At 48.5% G+C, this 22,431-nt stretch overlaps 8 protein-coding genes across 8 annotated transcripts; 4 read left to right on the top strand and 4 right to left on the bottom strand.

The window, feature by feature from the left end:
- Positions 1 to 4,761: 4,761 nt before the first annotated feature.
- On the top strand, positions 4,762 to 5,797 carry Asppvi_009632 (Clr5 domain-containing protein; the record flags this gene model as incomplete). The annotated part of the gene is made up of 3 exons (XM_043305482.1): positions 4,762 to 4,955; positions 5,251 to 5,486; positions 5,544 to 5,797. The coding sequence occupies 3 exons, from the start codon at positions 4,762 to 4,764 to the stop codon at positions 5,795 to 5,797; spliced, it is 684 nt and encodes a 227-aa protein (XP_043161417.1).
- A 2,904-nt stretch (positions 5,798 to 8,701) lies between these two features.
- Positions 8,702 to 10,196, bottom strand: pex13 (peroxin PEX13; the record flags this gene model as incomplete). Its single annotated transcript, XM_043305483.1, has 3 exons — positions 8,702 to 9,465; positions 9,525 to 10,052; positions 10,142 to 10,196. 3 exons carry the CDS (start codon positions 10,194 to 10,196, stop codon positions 8,702 to 8,704), a joined length of 1,347 nt encoding a protein of 448 aa, XP_043161418.1.
- Positions 10,197 to 10,864: 668 nt separating this feature from the next.
- Positions 10,865 to 12,777, bottom strand: Asppvi_009634 (ER oxidoreductin; the record flags this gene model as incomplete). The annotated part of the gene is made up of 3 exons (XM_043305484.1): positions 10,865 to 10,991; positions 11,053 to 12,620; positions 12,682 to 12,777. 3 exons carry the CDS (start codon positions 12,775 to 12,777, stop codon positions 10,865 to 10,867), a joined length of 1,791 nt encoding a protein of 596 aa, XP_043161419.1.
- A 782-nt stretch (positions 12,778 to 13,559) lies between these two features.
- On the bottom strand, positions 13,560 to 14,469 carry Asppvi_009635 (uncharacterized protein; the record flags this gene model as incomplete). Its single annotated transcript, XM_043305485.1, has 2 exons — positions 13,560 to 14,164; positions 14,232 to 14,469. 2 exons carry the CDS (start codon positions 14,467 to 14,469, stop codon positions 13,560 to 13,562), a joined length of 843 nt encoding a protein of 280 aa, XP_043161420.1.
- Positions 14,470 to 15,516: 1,047 nt separating this feature from the next.
- On the bottom strand, positions 15,517 to 16,362 carry Asppvi_009636 (uncharacterized protein; the record flags this gene model as incomplete). Its single annotated transcript, XM_043305486.1, has 2 exons — positions 15,517 to 15,639; positions 15,694 to 16,362. 2 exons carry the CDS (start codon positions 16,360 to 16,362, stop codon positions 15,517 to 15,519), a joined length of 792 nt encoding a protein of 263 aa, XP_043161421.1.
- A 1,673-nt stretch (positions 16,363 to 18,035) lies between these two features.
- Asppvi_009637 (HVSL domain-containing protein) lies at positions 18,036 to 19,038 on the top strand (the record flags this gene model as incomplete). Its single annotated transcript, XM_043305487.1, has 3 exons — positions 18,036 to 18,300; positions 18,347 to 18,572; positions 18,627 to 19,038. The coding sequence occupies 3 exons, from the start codon at positions 18,036 to 18,038 to the stop codon at positions 19,036 to 19,038; spliced, it is 903 nt and encodes a 300-aa protein (XP_043161422.1).
- A 334-nt stretch (positions 19,039 to 19,372) lies between these two features.
- Positions 19,373 to 20,032, top strand: Asppvi_009638 (uncharacterized protein; the record flags this gene model as incomplete). The annotated part of the gene is made up of 1 exon (XM_043305488.1): positions 19,373 to 20,032. One exon carries the CDS (start codon positions 19,373 to 19,375, stop codon positions 20,030 to 20,032), a length of 660 nt encoding a protein of 219 aa, XP_043161423.1.
- A 457-nt stretch (positions 20,033 to 20,489) lies between these two features.
- On the top strand, positions 20,490 to 21,104 carry Asppvi_009639 (DUF3807 domain-containing protein; the record flags this gene model as incomplete). The annotated part of the gene is made up of 2 exons (XM_043305489.1): positions 20,490 to 20,522; positions 20,583 to 21,104. The coding sequence occupies 2 exons, from the start codon at positions 20,490 to 20,492 to the stop codon at positions 21,102 to 21,104; spliced, it is 555 nt and encodes a 184-aa protein (XP_043161424.1).
- Positions 21,105 to 22,431: the final 1,327 nt, after the last annotated feature.

Consider the following 22,431-nt stretch of genomic DNA (forward strand, 5'->3'; position numbering starts at 1 on the left):
TCCACCACGCAGCGCCGCCTATGGCCAATTATATGGCGGTTGCACTTGTGACATCCGCTTCCAGCGCTCTGGTGCCAATCGGGAAGGACAAAAGCGTATCCGGACGCGACCTGGTTGGCCAAGATTTGGCACGCAGGTCGTCTCATGGTTGCCTCGGTCTCCCCCCTTAGAATGGGAAATCCAGCTGAGGCCTCGACTGGCTCGACTTGGCGTTGCCTCGCTATGCGAGAGTTGCGGATGGCAGTCTGTCGCCCTTGCGTTGTGCCTCGTAGCACGACCATTGTGGTCGTTATCCCATAGGAAAGGCATAGATCGACAGTACTCCGCAATTTTAATGGCATTCCAGGCGGTCTCTATGCGCTCTCTATGCGGTAAAGAGGATAGCGTCTTTGGCTTTTCTTATTCTTGTTCAACCATCCTGTGGTCCTGGTGCAGGACCATCGTCCTCGGCGATACCTTCCTGTGAACCATGGGGAACTAGATAATGCGATATCTGTCATAGCGGTAGCCGACAACTGACTGACAGGACGATACGTACGTTCCACGGCGACGAGTTGGAATTTTATCCCTGTTGTATCACGGCAACCAGACCCCGTCGTATCTACTCGTCGTTAGTTGTTACAACTTACAAGCGGATGCCATATGAGGGAAACGGGAGATCGTCCATTAGCCCGGCGGCCGTGATGATGACACGTTCCGGTAATAACCAGGGAAGTGGAGGACGCGCGACGCAATCTTATTCCGGCAATTATAGGTGACAGGTGTCAGGGAGTCTTGCATCGGCCTAGTGCTAATATTAATGTACGGACTACGAAACCGCTTACCAATTAGACTAGCCAGGTGACAGTCAAATCCCAGCGCACTGTTTCTTCTTTCTTTGTCTTGCGTCCCTTTGTCTCCAATCACGTCCTATGTAACCCACCAGACGCCGCTGGGCCAATCGACGAGGGTCGAAGCAGCAACATTGAGAACAAAGAAACCAGACGGTCCGAGAGCCTGTCGTTCTACTGATCCATGTTGCTGGGACAGTCAACCTTTTACTTATTATTGATAATTGATCGTAAATGATCCTACACGTCAACAAGGAATGGTTGTTTCGGGCCGCTCCCGACACATGAGGTTATTTTCTCTTTCTTTGTCAACCGTCACAAGTCAACTGTGTCCACCTTGCATATTGAAGTTTGCGAGGCCGACCTAGGTAGTGTATCATTCTCACGCGAAACAGCGGAGCTGGAAACTAGACTTTTTGACATGTAATTCACTACACAGTCTATCGCATTTGCCACCACTCCTTTTTTAGACCACCCTGGGCGAAAGGATGGATGAATCCGCCACGAATCAGCGTACCAAAGTCGAAAAGCTAGTGGATGGTCCATGCCAAGGGTTTTTTGCTCCTTCAACTTGGTCTCCAAACTTTCCATTGACGCTGTGGCTAAGTACTGCTATAGGGCCAGGAGGGATATGTCATCTCAAAATTAAACCGTCGAAGCAAGGGAGGCCTTCCAACCCTATTTCGGAGTAGTGCCAAGCTTGATGGACGCAAAACAGCTGGGTCTCTGAGAGAACTCCATACCTAGTCTACTGTGCTCGGTGACCGTTTTCTGTCTTCTGTCCAATGTTGGCGCCGCCCCTTTGGATGTCTGTAACTCACTACGGAGCAGTCCGTGTCTTGGCTAGATATGGTGCGGTACCCGTTCCACCAGGGAGTGTGCTGGAAGATGGAGAGATGGGTAGCTTTCTCGACAATATCCTCTAAGCAATGAAAGCACATCGGTAACCGTTTGTTTAAAGGTGATAATCTCCGGGTTCTGTGCGACGATGGTCTCATGGCTGTATGTAAGCATGTATGTATTCAGTGCTGAGAGGTTGTGGCTAGTGCAAAGTACGAGTAGATATTGCTTCCTAGTAGAAAGTACCTTACGGTAGGTCGATGGGACCGGACGGACATCCGATCTAGTCCACCAGCATAACGCACCGCCGATTCTTTCCTAAAGAGTGGACAATCCGGCTGAGCAAGGGAGCCTTACAGTCTTCAGGGCTTACTTCTTCCGGATAAGTAACAGGACTCGACTACGAGGCAGTATTACTTCTAGTTGGCAGAAGAGGAGAAACGTGACGATGTTAACTTAGTATTGATCATCATCTGAGGCAAACAATCAGCTGAGAATCAGAGCACCAACGTTCCTATGCCTGGGGAATAGTTGACTCAATACGGTGTCCTCAGGATTGAACTGGAGCTTAGACCTCTTCGCCATCATGTCATCAACCATGACTCGAGACAACTAGGCCGTGCCACCTCGGTTTCAAATCATAGCTTGGAAGCTGAACAGACGACGTGAGCGGTCAATAGTTCTCTAGTATCAGATGAGCGCTTACTGTCCACTATCCTGTTATTTGCGCTGCTTTGCCTCCATACCGAACTTTTGTTGCCTAGTATTCCCCAGAGACTCTACATAATTACCTAGGTGCTCATACATATGCTGGGGGTCATGGTACCCTCCATCTCAAGTCTCGCTCGGCAGGTGACCGGGGCCAAGTTCCAGAGGCAAAAGCTAAGTCGCCAATTTGCATTACTGACAAAATTCCGTTTAATCGGTTACCCCGTCAATGATTTTCTCTTTTTGGTCATTTAATGAAGTCAAGTCGATCCCTGATCATGCCCTACACCACAGGAGTCACGTTAGTCCTGATGAAGTAGTAGCTGCGTCGGATGGCATGTAAGCAATGGTACACCTGCAGGATTAGCGCAGGCAAACACAAAGTACGTAAAGAAGGTACGTAACTTATTCTTTACAGGCGACAGAGGTACGGAGGATGAAGCACGAAGCACGAAGCGCGATCAGGCGATCAGGATAACACACTGTATGAGATATTTCTACTCCGTACCTAGATATGATGGTCATCAATCAATACGTACCTAAGGAGCATGACAGCAGTATTGATATCATCATGAAATACCGAGGATATGGTACATTGTGCTCCTCTGAAAGAGGTCAAGCCCCTGGCCATGGGACTGGACTTCACTCAACAAAGAACTGTGTACCTATTATTGAAAAGTCTTGCTTGAAGAGGGCTAGACTACTTAGTGCTTTGTAGCTACATGTGGACTGGAAATGAGTGGGTATTATCCATTTATCCCCGTGTTCATCCTTATTAGCTGGTTTACTATCTACATACTACTCTACTACTACAATTTGCGTCCCCACTCTCTAGCCTACAGTCAGGTAGACATACCCAAGGCAGAGTCTAGCCAACTGTTAAACTCACATTGATAATAGATTTGCAAGGAGGATTCATGAAATAATAGATAGTACGGACTGACCATGTACTATGTCTCCGTATCTGTACCTCTGCGCTGAACACCGGGGGATCAAAACAAAAGTACACGGACCATCAGTACTATTAGCTACAGGCCCACCGATTGGCCAACGGGAGCAAGGATCGGGATATCCGCGGGCGTTCCAGCAGCAAGTGGCCGCAAAGGGCAAGCAGAGGTCCTTGCTAGTCAACCACAGTCTGTCAGCGATCTATCGTCATTTCTCCCCTTGAAAAAAAAGGGCCTTAGCATTTCATCTTCTCCTATATATTACCTATATTGATTTCGGTCTCAGTTTGAGGTTGGATATTTCATTTTCTTTTTCTCTGGATTCCGGACCCTACCTAATGTGTATTCTGGACTGCTCAGACATTCGCCCTTTGCTGTTCTTCGTCTGTTTGCTGTCTGGTCCTCATTCAAGCCAAAGTACCACGACCAGCTAGGAAGTGCTAGCCCCGTACTTAGGCCGCCGGGTGGACACCCTTAGCCTCCTTTTGGCCCCGGGTTGTATCCATCGTTCTGAACCTTTTTTTTCCCTGTAGCCTCGTTGTATTTTTGTTTCTATTTCTATTTTTCTCCCTTTTTTTCCTTGATCTACCCTAACATTGTCAGACAGTTCTTTGTGATTTTCATCTTTTCTTTTCCCTCTTGGTTCGGTAGTAAAAAAAATCCTTTATCTAATTTGAAATGTTCTGGCTAGCTTCAATAAGGATTCGATTATTATTATTATTTTCATTATTATCCAGGATAGTCTATTCTTCGGATTTTATAGAAGGATTTGCTGGCAGTTTTCTGTTGGAAGAGAAGCAGGAACGACAATGGCCCATAAGAAAACTGCTCGAAAATTCAATTTTTTGATCATTATTGGATGCAAGCGAGGCTGCTAGCTACCACGTACTTACAGATACTGACCACATGCTTTACTTGCCTCTTACCCTGACTGCTATTCTTTCTCTTGCAGTCGACCTGAAGCAATTGCCTGCCTACTACTAGATAGATACCTCCCTTCGACTACTGACTGACCACTTGTTGCAGTCTGAGTAATAGAACGTGTGTCACTACGATATCTACTAGCTCTTCTTTGGCTACTTTCACCTAACTACGACTAGTGACTCCTGCATCTGAACCGGATTCAACTGACAACTACCTACAACTCCATACGACTGTCTGGAATCTATCTCACTGCCGCTTGTGCTGCAACAGGCAACTGACAAAACTGTCGATATTGTCGAACCTGCAAGCTACACTCCTCTACTACATAAAGTCTTTCTGGAATTCCATTGTGCCTCATTGCCCTTCTCTTCTCCATTTGGTCCGCTATTTCCCCAACCTTCATCCTCTTTCCACCCTTCTACCACTATCGCCGTCTACGCCGATCATCAACTATCCCGCCCTCGTGAGCTCTAGAGTATGCCTACCAGAGAAGTTCTGGTGATTCGTTAATGATGGATGGTTCCATCGCCTCGTCGTCCAACTTCTCTGCTTCATCATCGTCTTCGTCCTCAGCAATCTTTCGTCCCCGCAGATCTGACGACTGGAATGAGTACCGTACGGTTATTGAGCGTCTTTATCGCGACAATCAGCTGAAACTAAGAGATGTGAAACGAATCATGGAACATGATTATAACTTCGTTGCATCGTACTGTCTTCCTTTTCCCTCGTGTTCTTTTTTTTTTTTTCTTTTTTCCCCTCTCTTACCCTTGATTTCCATTTCTGGTCGACATGTTCGACATCACATGAGCATCTCATTTGAGTTGATCATGCCTGTTTTATCCTCAAAATGAAGGGCTTTTCTAGATCCCGTTCAACGGAGCAAGAACAGGCAAATCATTTTTCTCCTCTCGCATCTGCGTGGCTTCTATTTTTGTTTTTGGATTGCCTTGTGGTGAACTGCAGCCGATGTTTGAACTTCTTGCCTAACTTGGACTTCCCAGAGAAAAGCAATTCAAGGACCGTTTGGCGGCATGGCATGTCCGAAAAAACATCAAGGCCAAAGAAGTCCATGTGATGATTCGAAAGCAGCAAAAGCGAGCTGCTCGAGGCAAACAAACCGCATTTCGAGTGGGTGGTCAGGAAGTCGACTCCAAGCGCATCGCTCGCTTCGTCCGTAGGTACGGTGCTTCCTGGGACAACACTCGCAACGAGTCCCATCGGACAAGTCCTGAACCAGGTGCGTCTCCTTACAAAAGTATTTGGACAGACTCCAGTTTGCTAATTAAGCTCACAGATACCCCATCCGACATGAGTTGTTACACTCCCGAACCGGACGATCGATCTGCGGCCTTGTCCCCTCTACCGGAATCTCAATCAATGCACCGTGAGCAGCCCTCTTCTCCTTATTCGATCTATCATCTGCCACCTCCGAGTCCTCTTCGCAATCAATCTCAAACTTATGATTTACCACATGCTGCCGTCTTGAACCAAGTTGACAAGAAGCAACAGATGAAAACAAGTTTGACCCTCTTCAAAGTCCCGAACTAGATGACAACCAATCTTTGTCGGCAGCTACTCTCAGTCCTACCTCGACACATCCTACCCCAAGGCCAATGGAAGACCTGTCGACTGAAAATGCTTGGCAGGCTTTGGATTCATTTCAAGACCGTCTTTTAGCCCTCGACAAGAAGCTCGAGGAGAGCATGTCGAACTTCATTACACCCGGAGAAGAATGCTGAAAAAGCTGCGGGCAGTCGTCTCGAACTCGGAAACTCGCAAGGTCTTGATGGTCCGGTCTAGATTATGGTCTCACAGGATTCTCCGCTGGGTTTGACACCAAGTGATTATGGTGATCACCTTTTTTCTTTTTGACTATTAACCACCGTATAGCATGTTACCCATCATTGCGTTTGCCCCTTCCGTGTAACACTCAATTCTGTCTCGTTCATCGTCATTTCATACAGTATGATTTTCATAGACAACTATGGTTTGACTTGAGCGGAAGATGGTGCAGAGTAGGGTCAGGTATTTTGTCTTCATGCCGCGCATCATCACTCTGGAGCCTGCACAGCAAAGAAGTGAACCATTAAAACTAGCGGCATCAGGAGCGGCTGGGTAGCTTGGCGACCATTTGTCTGCTGTTTTTTGCTTCGTCAACGCATCCAGTTCGCAGCCATCTCCACAGAACCTATCCCTTACAGAGCGCTCTGGGTCTCGTCAGAATCCATACTGCATTTATCGCCCCAACCTGCATGTCAGGCGCGCTACATACGAGAAGGTGTTCCCTGAGTTGTTTGCTTCACAAACAGCAGGTCCAGACAACTCCGACGGGAATCATTCGCATGGTGTTTCACTCCCACGGATATTGTCGAATCCTGATCGTTCCTGGTCTGTCATGTCATCAGGACCGTTCTTACTACAACTATTGGAGGTCTGGGAACACCTAAGGCTCAGGATGAAAGCGGACCCTGCGTGCACGGATATACGAGTGTTTGAACAATACGCCATGGTCACCGAAGATGATTAGGTGGATTCACTCTGCGGAGACACTGCGGCTGGCCAGACAGTATTCCGCCTGGGGTCAAAGGAGTGAAATGCAGGAACCCGTGGTGCTGCTGCTGCTACACACAAGGCAGATATTACAGAGGTACGAGGCAACCCCGAGCATGTACGACAAGCCTAGCGTGTGTTTCTGGGCGAAGCTCATGCAGAGTAACAAGTATTGGGACTGCTTTGGGGAATTCATGCAAACATTATTATCAGGGCCATCTATAGAGTACTAGAGGATCGATCGTCTCATCTACCTTCGGCCACAATATAATCTGTACACAAGTACCTGTCTACTCTATCAGATAAACTGCCTCCTAATCACACAACGCAAAAGTAGAAGCACTGTACAGAGTACCACAAATGCACCTGCATTTCTCATCCATCATGGCGACCAAACCCGCAGATCCCAATCACAATCAAAGAAAGTAATCTTCCAAACCCACCCACGCAGTAACACTCCAACAAACACAGTACACCATACCACTAGCCCCAGCCCCAGCACACGAGAAAAGAGCACCAACAACCAAACACACCCCTCCGGAAAATAATTCCGTCTCCAATCCGCCATAACCATACGCCCAGGCACTGCATAGCACACTGCAAACAAGACCATCCTACCCCCGGACAACTTACCAGGATCGGCGACTATCACTTAACGCCTCCAAGACAATAGGGCCGAAACAGGGGTCGTTAGCTTTGACGGAAGCTATCTAGATACTACGAGCCCAACAGTTTTGTTTTAAGTTGATGAGAATTCCAATGGAATATAGAGTACGGAGTACGGAGGACTATGTCTGTCTATCCGGATTCCCGTCGTTGGAGTCGTAACTCTGGCGTCAAGGACAGGACTAGTCAGTAATCAATAGTCGTATAAGGTCAGTGAGACGAGACGAGACGAGGCGGGCAAGGCTAGTTGCTAGCTCTCAGACACTTTGATGCGCAGGATCCTTCAGACTATCTATCTAGCACTTTCTATGTAGGAAGTGCTTACCAGGCTCTTGTTCTAGTTCTACTGCTTAGTTTGAAGGAGATTATCTACTCCAGCGGGCTAGCGGGCGAGATAGGCGGGTTCAGGATCCGGCCGGATCTTCGCCGATGGGTCTTACTCCGAGTGCGGACGGGATGGTGCGTACGACGATTCCCGTTCTTAATGTGTTGACACACGACACTTTGATATGTCAGTGAAGGACGCGTGGTTGGTGGGTAAGGGTGTTTCTTTGGCGGATTTTAGTTGGTTTGGAGTCTGGACTCTTGCCTGTACGGAGCACCGAGTTTGCGATAGGTCAAGTGCCAGCTGATAGGTCAGGAGATGGGCCGAGGATTTCAAACACAGTCAGAATCATGGTTATTAGCGGTGTATCAGCTTAGATTTGTTACTATTCGAGCTATCTAAACGATGCCCAAAATACTTCGGTGATTCGTAGCAGTGTCAGTTCCATAATGCGAACAGGCACTACAGATATGGATGAGAGATGGATGGCAAGGACTTTAATTAACAAAAGTACCTTTCTTTATGAAGTGTACAAGAAGTACTTTTGCATCAGCCCAGTGTGTGATGAGACAGTCAGACTGCATGTTGGTGTATTGACTAAGTTGTCATTGAGTAAAGTATACACGGCATAAGAAGTAGATGATATAGATAGGAACCCCTCGCTCAAACGTAAGAAGAACAGATAAAAGGCGGAAAAAGAAAACATCCATGTCCAGATGTACCCAAAAACAATAGTATCCTGGCGTCGTCGTTCAATTCTCCCCGAAGCTCATAATCCGTCAAACCCAGATGCATAGACAAGGATTGAGAGAGCCAAGCCAGAACAGGATATGCTGCCATATCTTTTGTTCGTGGATTATCGTGTTAATAACAAAAGGTGATAAGGTGACGACGGAATATCATGGCACAGTTTATGAGTAGAATGCACTCTTCTGAAAGCTCTCCGGCGAGATGTCACCCATTTTCCCCTTAAGGACTGGCTTCTTCTCATCGCCGGCTTGAGCCTTTTCAATGACCGATGTCATAGTATTGCTACGGCTGCCCGCTTCGCTACCAGAGGTGATGGCCTGCTGCGCCGGCTTTCTTTGAATGGTTTCCAGGTAGGGCCCTGGGAGGTAACCAACACGGCCGTCCCGGGCACGGCAGCGCCACCACTCAGATGCGTTGCCCATTGGGTCTGTTTTGCTGAGAACAGCGACAATATCACCCTTCTTGACGGCAAGATCGATACCTGCGCTGTCCTGAGACTCAGGGGTATAATCATACAAAACTCGGCAGAAATCAAGCTTTGACGGATCCAATGGCGCTTGCATGGGTTCCCCATTTGGTCCCAGCATCATCTGTTTACGTTGCTCTTCCTGTGAGCGCGCGAGGGCCTTGATGAGCTTGCCCATCAAGTATGGGAGGCCGAAGACGGCGATCAGGAACATGAAAAATGGCTTCTTCGAAGGCTTGGGGGGAGCAGGAGAGCCGTCTGGRAGCGTGGCAGGCGCGGAGCGCCCGTGCATAAACGCCGCAAAGGCAGATGGGGTGAGAGAGGCAGCATCAGCCGGCGGGGGACGCCCCGTAATCTTCGCAATCAACGTTCTGAACCACCTGATTATTGTGAAAATCCCCAAAGCGGACCCAAGAGTATTTCGCAGATTCCCAAACTGCTCTGCAACAGAGACCATGGCTTTAATGAAGTTAGTTTCAATGCCCGACAAAAGCTGCCACTAGCAATAGAAAACATACCAAAAAAGGAGCTATGAGTCGCCATATATGTGCTCTCCAGCATCTGAGCAAACCCACCAAATGCACCCACAATACTCTCAATCATCTGAAAGGTAGCCTGCGTGCTCTGGCTGAACGAATTCGTCAAGCTGTTGGGATCATTGGGGTCGCCAGGCATGCCGGCACCGTACATGCCTCCCATGCCTCCCATGCCGCCGTACATACCCCCGTAGCCACCATAGCCTCCATACATGGAGCCCATCGTACCGAAGCGGGAGTATGGCGATGAATATGCGCCGTAGCCGCCATAGCCGGTTCCGCCATACGGCGTGGTACCGAATCGTGATGCGCCATAGGGGGGGTAGTTCGACGCTGTCCGATTCACAACAGAGTTCAATGTGTCAGGGCGAGAAGGTAAGGAGGGAGCAGTAGAGGATGATGTTGTTGAGGTGGATGTGGGTATGGCGGAGGTAGAGGTCGGTGCTGTCGCAGCGGCGGCTGTTGGAGTCATGGTCGAACTACCGGCGGGGGACGCTGATAATACAGTCCCTGATGGAGCAGAGTAACAACGTTAGCGATCAATCTCTCGATCATAGAGACAGCAGAGAATAAGTAGTCAACAGCGGCGAGTCACCTACCACTGCCAGCAGTGCCTGCTCTCTCCCACGGTTTAGGTGGCGAAACCGACGCCATGGAGTTGTGGGGCGGGGAAATTTCTCACCAGCCTCGCATTTGACCCCAACCGAAAACAGGTAACGATGGAACTAGATGGCGAGTTGCTATATTGATTGATGTGAGGATGATGGGTGGGAACTTGGATGCGCAGAAGAGAGGGGACGCACGAGATGGAGAAAGATGGGGAAGACCTGTTGAGTTCGGCGACGGTGGTGGAGCCTTGGCAAAATTACACGGCGCATGAGATGCCGAGGCTGTCTGCTTTTGCCGACAGAAACTCTTCTGAGCCGGAGAACGCCGTGTTGGATCTTCATCATCATGATGTTGATTATTGATCCTCTCAAACAATTTGTATCGGCTGCACAATAAATATTACTGTTTTATCACGGTCTCCCAGTGAATTGACTTTGATCTGTGGCAATATTCTTGTGTCTCACGTACAGCCATTGTCCACACCAAATACGCTCCTACATTATCAACACCAAACCATAGCTGACTGTTTGTATGCAACTGAGAACTTTCTAGTCAATTGGAGTAAATATACCCATATTATACATGCCCTCCAGAACTCCCAAGATGCAACGCCGACTTCTAGACGCCGCGAAAAAAATCATACCCCCGTTGTCTATACAGTTCGGCAGCCGCCGATGGCTAGGAAAATAAGTGGTCTAGTACGCTGGAATCGACTATAACTCGTCACGACTGCGCATGTCGGGCTGTTGAGGAAACCGAATTCTCCACGACCGCGGTGGCACAGGAAGACCCAGCCAATAACTCCAGGCGCGGTTGGCTTCCATGACGAAGATTTCCCATCTGCAATACAGAATCAGCGGTCAGTCACTGTGCAGAAGGACAGGGATTAGGAAGAGCTTACAAAGTTTTCGGCATATTCCACCAGCTCTTCAGGACGTAGATGTATGTGTCCCACACCACCTCGAATTCGGCCTTGAAACTGTCCCACAAAGTATCCGTTTCCTTATGCGGCCGTCTCTCCCATGGCAATCTCTCCGTTGCGTACTTGAAGTCGTCTTCATCGTCTTCGTAATAGAACGTTGATCCTCCATCCTTGTAAAGGACCTTCGCTCTCTGACCGCCAGGCTGCTCCTTCAACAAGGGCGTTCCCGCCATGATAGCGAAAGTCTGGCCCTGTCCAAGATCCATGGCACGGTGGAAGCTTCGTACAGCAGCCAAACTATGGGAAATGCGGCCAAGAGTGTTGATCAACGCGACTAGCTCAGTTCGCCGCAGTGGTGGATTTTCGCCATTCTTGGTCTCGTCGTAGTCGAACAGCACCTTCAGAGCCGTTCCATATCCATTCACCTGGAGCTTGCCCCACAGTCGGCACTTATCGCAGCCAACGCAGTCCATCAATCTGCTCACGTTTCTGAAGCGGTTGCGGAACTCTTCCTTCAAGCCGGGTGCGCTCGGGTCCTGGAACATGATATTCTCATCAAAAATTTGCGGCCGATCAGCGAGGATCGCAGTCAGCTGGGACACCTTCTTCTTGGTCTCGCTGTCCTGGAGCGGATCGCTTGTGCAAAATGTGTAGTTCTGAAGGTGCTTTCGCAGCTTCGCCACGGCCCGCGAGACGAGTGCATAGTTGAAGTACAAGTTGGAAATGCGCTCCGGGTGATCATGCAGACGCTCTTTGAAGCATTGCAAATTGGGATGCCACTGTCCTGTAGTCTTGTTGAGATAATCCCAGCAAAGATGGGTTGAGATGGATGCATGCATGCCGCTGATGAGGCGATGAAAGACCCGCTTCTCAAGGCACTCATTATCAAACGGCAATCCTTCGGAGCGTTTCATCTCCTTTTGTATTACGTTTCGGAAGTCATTGACGGCCTGCAAGCCTCCTAGAGATGGATGCAGGGACAGTCCCATCTCCGGAGGCGACTTCAGAAAACAGTTCTCCCGGTAGATGGCGTCCCAGACCTGATGGGCTCCCGGTCCTGCGTATCCCGTGAATCGCTCCGGATTATCTACCAAACTGACGTAGTCCCCTTTACCACTGGCTCCTTCGTCTTCCGGTACACAGTAATCGCGCTCATCGCACTCGTCGTCGTATTCGACCACGCAGCTTTCCCCGACATTTGCGCCGAGTTCGCCTTGAAGTGGTTTGTCACTGGGTCGTTCTTTTTGAAGTTTGCGGCCGGGATGGCCTGCTTTGGGACCTTCAAGTTTGCTAAGCTCCTCCGCTCGCCACGTCAACGGGATATCCTCCTCTGACTCTATTGTGTTGACGGAACACGCGATATTGCCGCACATACTGTGGGCATCGTCCCAGAACGGACATTGCTTATTGAATAAATTTAGGCGGTAATATGAAAAGAAATCCGTCTCTTGCGTGATTGATTGGAGCAGGCTGTAGATCTGATCGTTGAGAGAATCGACGGTGACGTAGGAAACACAGGCGTCGGAGACGGTGGCGGAGGGATCAATCTAGAAAACGACATAGTCAGAAACAGTCACAGAAGTATCCTTGATAGTAAAAGCCACTTACTGCGCAAACAGAGTGGTCATATCGTTCCTCGTGGGCATTGGTAAGCCGCAAGAACGCGAACACTGCCAGGTAAAAGACCCTGGCCGCTGAGCGCATTTTGCTGTCAGGGTTTCAAAAATGCATATACTAGTATGGTGTTCTTTTAAGATCGGACGGAGTGATGAAGACAATGATCAGTCGCTCTGTTGCCCTTCACATGAAAATAGACAAGTGGGCCTCGTCGAGGATTATCAATCAAAGCAAGACAAAGCCAAGAACTCGAAGTCTCATGCAACAACGAAGGTAAAGGAGGATTCGGTGCTATGCAATGACTATGGAGGAGGAGTGAAAGAAAAAAACACAAATCTAGACTGCGGGATTGCAAGAAGAAGGCCACTATTTACAGCGTGGTATGTTGGAGTCCTCAATAAGATTATTCAGAAGTGGACAAGCTGGCCTTCCTTTGCGCGTGGCGGAGTGCACCCGCAGTAGTAATCGGATGATCGCCAACGACGGCAATGGAACGTCCCACGCCAAGCAGTCAGAAGTAAGGCATTTGTCTAGTCCGTCTAGTTTGTAAGACTGGTTTCATTTAACACTACGGATAATTCCATTGGTCGAGTCCGTTCTTATATTACCGGCCTGTTAGATGCTGATGCCGGACAGGTCCAGATCAGGCCATTCTAAAACTTCGCAATTCATCAAATGTTAAAAGAACAAAAGAGGACAGCTGTACAATCTGACCCTGGCTTATCCTATGGACAGCACATTACATGCATTTTCTTAGCCTACGCCTCCAGATTAGGCTTAGCGCGACACACATCTCACCTTCTGTCATACGTAGATAGCTTCATCTTAGATAGTTCGAACATCACGCCATTATCTCATTCCATTCTCACTCACAACCTCTCGCCACCCTCAAGATCATGCCCTTCACCCATCTCTCTAATCCTCTCATCCCTACTCTCAACCAGATCCTCGCCCGCTTGCTCCAGGATGGTGTTCTGGTTTAATAGCTTCTCAAAGCCAAGCGTCTTAGCAGCAAACTCAAAGATCATCTTTTCCACTTCAGGCGCATGCTTCGTGAGTCCATGATCATCCCCGGGGAGCAGCTTCAACTCCCTGGGACCTTTATTTCCATACTCCCTGTACAAAGTCTCCGAGCACGTCGGCGAGAGCACCGTATCATCGGTCCCATGCAGCAAGAGGACCGGTCGCGGACTCAATTTTTGGATCCCAGTCGTTTGAGCCGTTTGTGAGGCCACAGTAGCCACGCCACGGACGCACTCAGGCTGCTCGGCCGCGACGGTGAAACACGGGCTTCCGCCGAAGGACCAGCCGACGAGGACGAAGCTCGATGAATTGAAGTGCTCGCGCAGGTAGGTGAAAGAGGCTACAATGTCGGCGGAACAGTACTCCGTCCTCGCTGGTCGTCGATAGTCAAGTCGGATGCAGGGGATGCCAAGTAGTAGGGCAAGTTTGTCAGCAAGCGATGCGTAAATCCCTAACAGCACACCACAGTTAATTGCCGATCTGCCGTGGAATGAAGCATCAAGCAAGAGATAAGATACCGGATGGTCCGCTCACCCCCCCACCAGCGCCCGATACAAGTACAACTGCTGATCCCTTGGCTTCGACGGCGCTATAACTGCGAGGTTCGTGTAGAATGGCCGGTGCGTCATGATCGAGCGGATCGTTGACGCGGATGTTGACATGTCTCGCGATGGAGGGTTTGATGGCCCTTTTCTCGACTTTGGGGGGGTGGACCGGTCCCAGGCTATGCAGAGTATGAGGCCGAACTGCAGCCATGATCTTGTTAGAAACGCCTATGTGTCGATGTAGATTTGGTAGTGAAGAATGCAAGTGATATTGAAGATAGGACCTCATGCAGCAAAACATACTTTTGTTTTATTTGTCTAGAGGCGATTAAAAACCATGCCATTTATGCAGGAGTTGCCTCCGTTGCTAGTATTGGGGCGGTTTGATCAGACTGACGGACATGACGCAAGAACTATACAAGCTGTTTTAAGCGGGAAATAGCCACACCAGGAGACACTGGTGGCAAGTTATAGCACGATTTGACCGTCGCATTACTAAAATTTGGATAGTCAGTATTCGACCAAGTCTACATGTTTGGGGCTAACCATACGGCTGTATTGAATTATAGAGCTACCTGGAAGATCGGGAGAAGAGAGACTTCAATTCATTTGTTTGATTTGACTAGGGGGATGAAGTTGAGCCTGTCTTCATCGCAGCAGTACAGGCGTAATCCGTTACCCGAAAATTATTATATCCCAAAGGACCTTAACTCCCGGGGTGATCGACTCCAATAATGCCGTCACATATAGCAAGGCACACATACATGAAGAAGGGAAAAAGCCCGTACGGCATAAAAAACCCCTGTTACATGATTCCAAATTGCGCCCAAAAGTCCGGGTATCTTTTCCAAATTCCGAAGTTGCCGGCTCCTGAAAGCCCTCGTCTCGCGATTTTGTCTGTTTCCTGAAGCTGTCGGACAGACTGAGACATCAGTGAGGGAAAAAAGGCTCAAAGTAGGCATGAAAAAAAACCCTCGTCTCATGAAATTGCACCAATCCGTGGGGTATATAGTCGTAATAGCGTAGATGTCGTGTCGTATATATTCCGAGTCGTGAATTCGTACAGCGTCGAGTAGTCATTCCGGCATATTGTTGATTGTTGTCACCAAGCATATAGCTCTGCATTTGCAATGGTGAAGACCGAGACAGTTGGTAAGTAATAATAGTACTCCGCTGGCAGGTCGTTGCGACATCGAAGAAGTGGTGCGTTCAATGACAGTGGTAGCGCCCTGCAGGCAGGCTGTTGGTTGCTCAAAGCTCAGGTGGTTTTATTGCGCTTCCAACTGCGGCAATGACTGAATGCTTTGCGGATAATTTCGAACGGCTTTGGAAGCGGACTGTTGTAGAAAGGGTCGTTCTTGAAGTCTTCTTCAGTGAATTTCTAATAGGTCTATCAGTACTTTGTTGATTACGAATAAGCACCGAGGCGACCTACCAAGCCTGGGACGCGAACAAAATTGCCGTAGTCGTTCATCATGTTGGTGCCCTCCTCATACTCGTAGATTCGTCCTTCCCTGTCTGTAGTTCCAGGAGGATAGAATGCGACTCCATCCAACGGGCGATGGCTGCTGAGACAATCGGCAATCTTGTCCTCTGGGGTCGCCTTGAGAGCCTCTTTGGTTGAGCCTTCAAGAGCTGCAATCGGGCTAGTTTTGGCGTCGTGATTTCTTTCCGCATAGACGGCGTCGTATGGGCTTTCATGGTGGTAATGGAAGACACCTGCATTGTCCAGGCGATCAATGACATCTGGAGTGACCAGAAGCGAACCGCGTCGGTATCTGGTGCGATGGCGGTTGCCTTGAGTGCTCTGCTGAGCGTACGTAGGGTGATATGTGTACCGTCTTCTCCTTGGCTCTACTGGCTGGTGCTCAAGTTCACCAGACCAGTAGATAGAAGGCACAGAAGGTGAGCGTTCTAAACTGAGAGTGTTCAGAGTCGATGTAGATGAAGAGGGAGAAGGAGTCGGAGAAGGAGAGATGTAGCGATGGTAGGGGTTGTTGCTCCCCAACTCCATGGCCATATCGACGTTCATAGGGCATTGACTAGGCTGATCCCAACGAGAAGGATACGAAGCCATATACATGGAGTCACCGGAAGACACCATGGCTGTTCGACTTTGAGAGGAGATGATCGAGGAGTGCTCAGGGAAAAGAAATTCCTCCGTCTTTTAATCTCTGGAATCTCCTGGTTTGGACGGAGACACAGGTGTCTAATAGTAACTCTGCGCTATCGAATGCAATCTTACCGATACTTTCTGCTGATGTGGGGCTGAATGTCCGATTTGGGGTCCGAATATGTGATCGAGCGAAATAGCGGTGTTTCGACGCAAAGAAAAGATGATTGTCCACGATTATCAGCTCAGAAGATGAGGCACGAGAAGTACGTTCGAGGAATGAATCAGAGAAGGGGAAAGAGAGAAAGGATTGTCTACAAAATGTACGACCAAAGAGTGACGTGACGACTTGCGTATACCTATACCCAAGGGTCCTGGGGCTTATCGATAAGGGGTCCACCCCTCCCTCTTGGGCTTAGTCATTAAGATTTATACCTTATCTAGCTTAGTGTATGGGCCTTGCCGAATGACTAGACCCGTTCGGTTACATTGGCCACTGCACTCGATGATGAAACTTATGGAGCAAACACCAGAAACTCGCCTCAAATGGCTTCCGGCGATCCCGTCGATCCATGGATGTTGATGAAAATTGCGTTCGAGTACCTGAATATGACACAATGATCTCCTGTCGAAGGTCGTCAGAATCTCACAGAAGGAGCCCTATGACGTTTCTCAGTCAGTATGAGAACCCATCACATATGACAGGCATAAGGTTTTGTCTGTACGCTATACCTCTCGTAATCTGTTCTTATTATTCAACTAAACAAAGTATCTTAGCAGTCACTGAATGAAATATCCATTGCTACTATCTCATTCACTTCCTTTTAGATTTGTATTGCAAAGATTAAGCTCATCGTTAGTCTGAACGTAGCGTCAGCGGTTAAGAGTTAAAGAGTGCACTACTAAGGCCCCCATTGTAGTCTAGGCGAAGTGCAGATAGACTAAGTCGAAAAGGAAAGCAGATGTAGAAGCTACTTGGACAAATAGAGCACCCTCCCATCCCTATTACGGTTACCTGGGTTTTATTCCTTAGATAGAAGTCTATCATCAGGCCTATTTAAAAGATTGGTCTAGACTCCAGAGATGGACGGCCGTAAGAGCGTCATGGATTGTGGAAAAATCTGCAACGCTTCGATTTCAGTGCTACCATTACCCCACACGTCTATGACAGGGCCTCCCCTCGTTCTAGACCAACATTCGTCGCATCAGGTCACTTAAATATGAACACCATTCAAAAAGATTTACAACGCTTGCTCGCCGTATATTCTGGGGACTGGAATTGCACGTCTAACTATAGTTTCATAGCTTGGATCCATAATCCTTCAAACACGTATTCTCCTACTCTAAATGCGAGGCTTTTTTTCTCTCCCTCTGTATATGAACCATTGGGCGTATGGTCCTTCCACGCTTCGACTTCCAGAAACGTTGTCTGATACATCGCGTTTGATAACAATCTACTTCGTAACTTAGAAAGAAGCATAGAGACGATTTTGATAAAAATTGGCACTTTCGATGGGAGAATAAAGCCTACCTATCAGCCAATCAGTAACTCTGTTGGCGACGGGAGCGACTTTACTTAGTAAGAAACAGTAATACCATTACAGTAAGTTTACACCTGCTTCTCTTCAACCCGCTTCTTGACTCAACCCATACCCATTGCCCCGATGGCTTTGGTGCAATACTCTGATACAGAGTCAGATACAGAAGAAAGTGAGGAGAAATCGCCCAGACCATCAAAGAAACCCCGTCACAACAACACTTCCGTCGATGATCGAGTATCATCTCTACCCCCACTACCGACTGCATTTCGTGATCTGTATGCCTCGAGCACTCGCGTGAGTGTACGAGACGACCCTAGTCTTCATGGAGGCCGTAAGCGTGTCATTCCCCATGTCGAAGGGAACTGGCCCACCCATATATACCTAGAGTGTGAGTTTACTGGCTAGCATTTGCAGATGGGAACTGAATCCGACAGGGTATCCTTCGAAAGCAGAACTCGCTGTCTTGGATGGTATATTAGCAGAGGTCGAAGTCAAGTTGGGAGGACGGGCGGGGGAGATACATAGCTTATTAAGAAGCGACCTGGGTGTCCAACTCCCGCTTCATATCAGTCTCTCCAGACCAGTGGTTCTTCGCACTGAACAGAGACAGCCTTTCATGGATATGTTCCAAACGGCTCTTCAAGAGTCTACAGTCCCAGCGTGAGTATTTCACACTTCTCTCGTGGACAGTCGGATTGCTAACGGACCACCCAGATTCTCTGTCAACCCTTACAGGCTCGACTGGGTCTCTAATTACGAAAGGACGCGGTGGTTCCTCGTCCTACGGGTGACAAAGCCCGCAAATGATAACTTGAGCCGTCTCCTCGGCCTGTCAAATCGCTCTTTAGCTCACTTTGGCCAACCACCGCTGTATGCGGGTAGATCGGCTGGCCCAGATCACAGGCATGGACAAGATGAAAGTGTCAAACCAGATACACAGCCCGAAGACTTTTCTCACTGTTTCCACGTCTCCCTCGCCTGGAGCTTAACAGAACCAACGCCGCAGCAGAAGAAGAAAATTGAGGCTATAGATCTTCGCCGCTTACGAAGTCTGATCATTCACTTTGACTGTGTGAAGGCCAAAATTGGCAACAATATCTCGAGCATACCCCTTTCGACTGTATGAAGTTTCTCCTGTGATATCACCGAAGCGTAAATTAGTGAGAACCGAATGATATTTGCTTAGCCTCCCTTTTTAGAGAAAAAGGTATTACGGCTCCTCAATTAGTATTCCATTAGTCTTTAAACATTATTGTACCTTGCGAGCCCTGAGCTGCATATAGTGGTCCTAAATGTACCTAAGGTAGGTACCTACCGAACAACAAAAGACAGGCGTCAAGACTGCTGCCTTTCTCGTTCTAGTAGGCGAGCAGTGTTGCCCTGAATTCGCTTGGATGAAAGCGAGAAATGTCTCAATCTGAGCGTCTTCACCACCCCCTTCTCCATATTTTGCCGAGACCATGACGCTAGCCTCCCATGAAGAGCTGCTAGAGGGGTACACGGACTTGGAACTGGCTCGTCACATTGTATCCTCGCCGTTGTGCGCGTCCAGCTCGCGGGTATTCAACCTCTCCTCGAATTTCATAGCCAAGCGATATGAGCCTTCAGAGGTCGAAGATGCTTTGAAGGCTACCGAAGTCGCCAGCCAGCTTGGGATCCGCTGTCCTTCCGTACGGAAGATGATCAAGAACCAAGTGAGTGCTTACACTTTTATGGATCGGGTGGAGGGAACTACGTTGGTCGTCGTCTGGAAGGAACTGGGCTGGTTCATGACAGTTAAGCTTGGTCTGCAGCTTCGCCGTTTCGTGAAAATTCTCAGATCTGTTACCTCACCAACTGCCGGATCGCTTGCGACAGGCGAATGTAGGTCTTTCTGGCTAGAAGATCGCTACGGTCTTCCGGCGTATTCTGGCCCAGACGAAATTGCCCACTTCTTCCGATTCTGGGCGAACTTTACGTCTATGCGGCGAGCGATGCAAGCATCAAAGCAACCTCAAGTACCGGATTCACCAGATTACACTATTGGGATGCCAATGACCATCGAGCCATTCGTCTTGACTCATCATGATCTTACGCCACGCAACCTTTTAGTTTCCTTCTGGTCAGCTTTCGCTCCTTGACTGGGATCTGGCTGGTTTTTATCCTGTTACCTTCGAGTACGCATCTATGTACAATTTCAACATTCCTCAGGACTGGGGTTTGATGGCCCGTTTACGGTGGCATCTATTTGCGTGGATCGGGGTCGGCTATCATGAGGCTGACGCTCGCCTGCTACGAAATATGCGTTCTAAATTCACACGATTCCCCAACGGAAGGAGATACGAACTGTTGGAAAGAGGAGGTCCCTCAAGATACCCTGTAAACTGATTTTATGAACTCCCCAGAGTTTAAGTTCGTTCTCAATCGAGGGTAAGGCACTAGGTTATGTACTGCGCAATACGATACTGTATTATACTACGACTGCTGGCCCGAGCCGCGCTAACGCGTCATCCCTCACTTACCCTCTTTTCACTCTCAAGAAACACTCAACTTCTGAAAATCAAAGAGGTCTGCTTGTGGCGCATACCTCCCACCATGATGTCGAGTCTACAGATACCATCCGTTACAATAGTGAGTGTGCCCTCAGCTGATGTTGTGCATACGAGAAGCTAATAATCTCGCTAATTCTAGGAAGATTTGCAGGCCTTTCAAGCGAAGCATTTTCCCAGTAGTCAACAAGTCACTTCCCTCGACTACACCTATAGCGAGGCTGTCGATGAAGATGTTGATGATGAGGACGACCTTGGCTACTACCCAGATGGCGTGAAGCGTACTCTTACGGACGAGCAGATCCGCATTTTTAGACATAGTGAAATCCACTCATTACTTCGCCAGAAGCAACTACGAGAAGAGGAGCTGGCTGAGGAGGCCCGTGAATTAACACCTGTGAGGCAAGTCGCTGGGGATGTTGCTGAAGGGCAAGGAGACATGCCCTCTGGTATTCCGGACGGTAAACAGGAGAAGATACCCGAGGCGAAAGAGGGTACTGGCTTGGAGCCAAATGAGGCACAGGATTCGTCGATAATGAAGCGGTCGGATGAGGCAGGCTCACGAGAAAGACTTGATTATGATGACAATGCTACAGTGCAGCGGGAAGCACATGCGCGTGGTTCGAACTTTGCTGGACGCAGAATCATATCCTACGATGATTGAGAACGCTTTGCGTCGTCAAACAGGCATATGACATTCTGCAACGGCTGGCTTTTGGCCTTGACATTCCTCATGCCAGATTTTCTTCGTCGTCACCGTTCTACAATAGAATTGGAGACTTCACCCAACTCGCGTGAGTGCCCCTTTTTGTGCATACTTGCTTTCTTTTCTGTGATGAAATTTTTGTATCAGTCATCCTTAGTCGGACTGTCATACCATCTTCGGGTGTGTAAGACTCTGACGACTTTAATCTTCTCTCTGACATTACTATGTCCGCAGCCGGTTCTGCTTTTGTCGTTGTTAAAGCCATCAAACTAATTATCCGAGTTATTTAGAATTTGGCCCATCATTTGGGGAGCAAAAAGAGCCTGCAATGATCCTCCGTTCAGCCAACAGGCAGCAATACAGTGCTACCTGGACAACCACTGAGTTAGCGGTCAACGCTGTTAACGAGTAGACGTCGCAGGCAACACGCGGCTGGGAACGTTGTCGTGTCTGCAAGACGCAATAATTGGCTGGACCAGAATTTAGCAGCCATTTCATTTCTGGATGTGGTTGGAGTCAACGCCAGACGGGCTCTTGATGCTGTTTTCCAGGGTCATGTTTTCCAGGGCCATCCTGTGATACCCTTGTCCTTCAGGAAGGCACGATGAACTTTGCGGCAGTAAATAATGATTCATTGCGGGCACTTATGATGAAGTTGGGTTTGCTTTTAGTCTTCCCACCTGCTATCAGCCCACAGTCCTCACAGAAGCGCCCCGGACTTACCACATTTGTGACTGTCTGCACAAGGGTCCCCCTTCTGAGGTTTACGTTGAGGCGGCGTAGTTGGATGTACATTTTGTGAAGCTGATGTTTGACACACAGTCGGAGGATCGTCGTAACAGATGAGTGAGGTTGTGGTAACCTGTGAATATTCGATCTCTGGCGTGGGCTGGATACATTGAAAGGTTGGATAATAGTATATGTAACAGCCCATAGCCATGAACACTGCTAAACTTGCCGCGGTATGAGCCCTGCTCAGATACTACCTACGCACTGATCCAGTGGTGATCGACCTGGTGTGCATATATATATATATATATATATATATATATATATATAGATGTAAAAAGAATAGTATGAAGGAGAAATAGCTGTGTTGTTCCATTTTTTGACTTCTGCACTTGCTCTCAGTATATCCCGACATCTCGGCAGTAATCGAACGTCATTTCACCATTACTGCTTCCTCCCAGAGAGGATGAGCTAGGATAAAGTGTATCGTATACATCAATGCAAAATCGCCGCTGTTTTGCTTCTACATCGTTGTTATGCAGCACGTTATGCCAGC

Source organism: Aspergillus pseudoviridinutans (genome assembly GCF_018340605.1).
Source record: "Aspergillus pseudoviridinutans IFM 55266 DNA, scaffold_7, whole genome shotgun sequence".
NCBI lineage: Eukaryota > Fungi > Ascomycota > Eurotiomycetes > Eurotiales > Aspergillaceae > Aspergillus > Aspergillus pseudoviridinutans.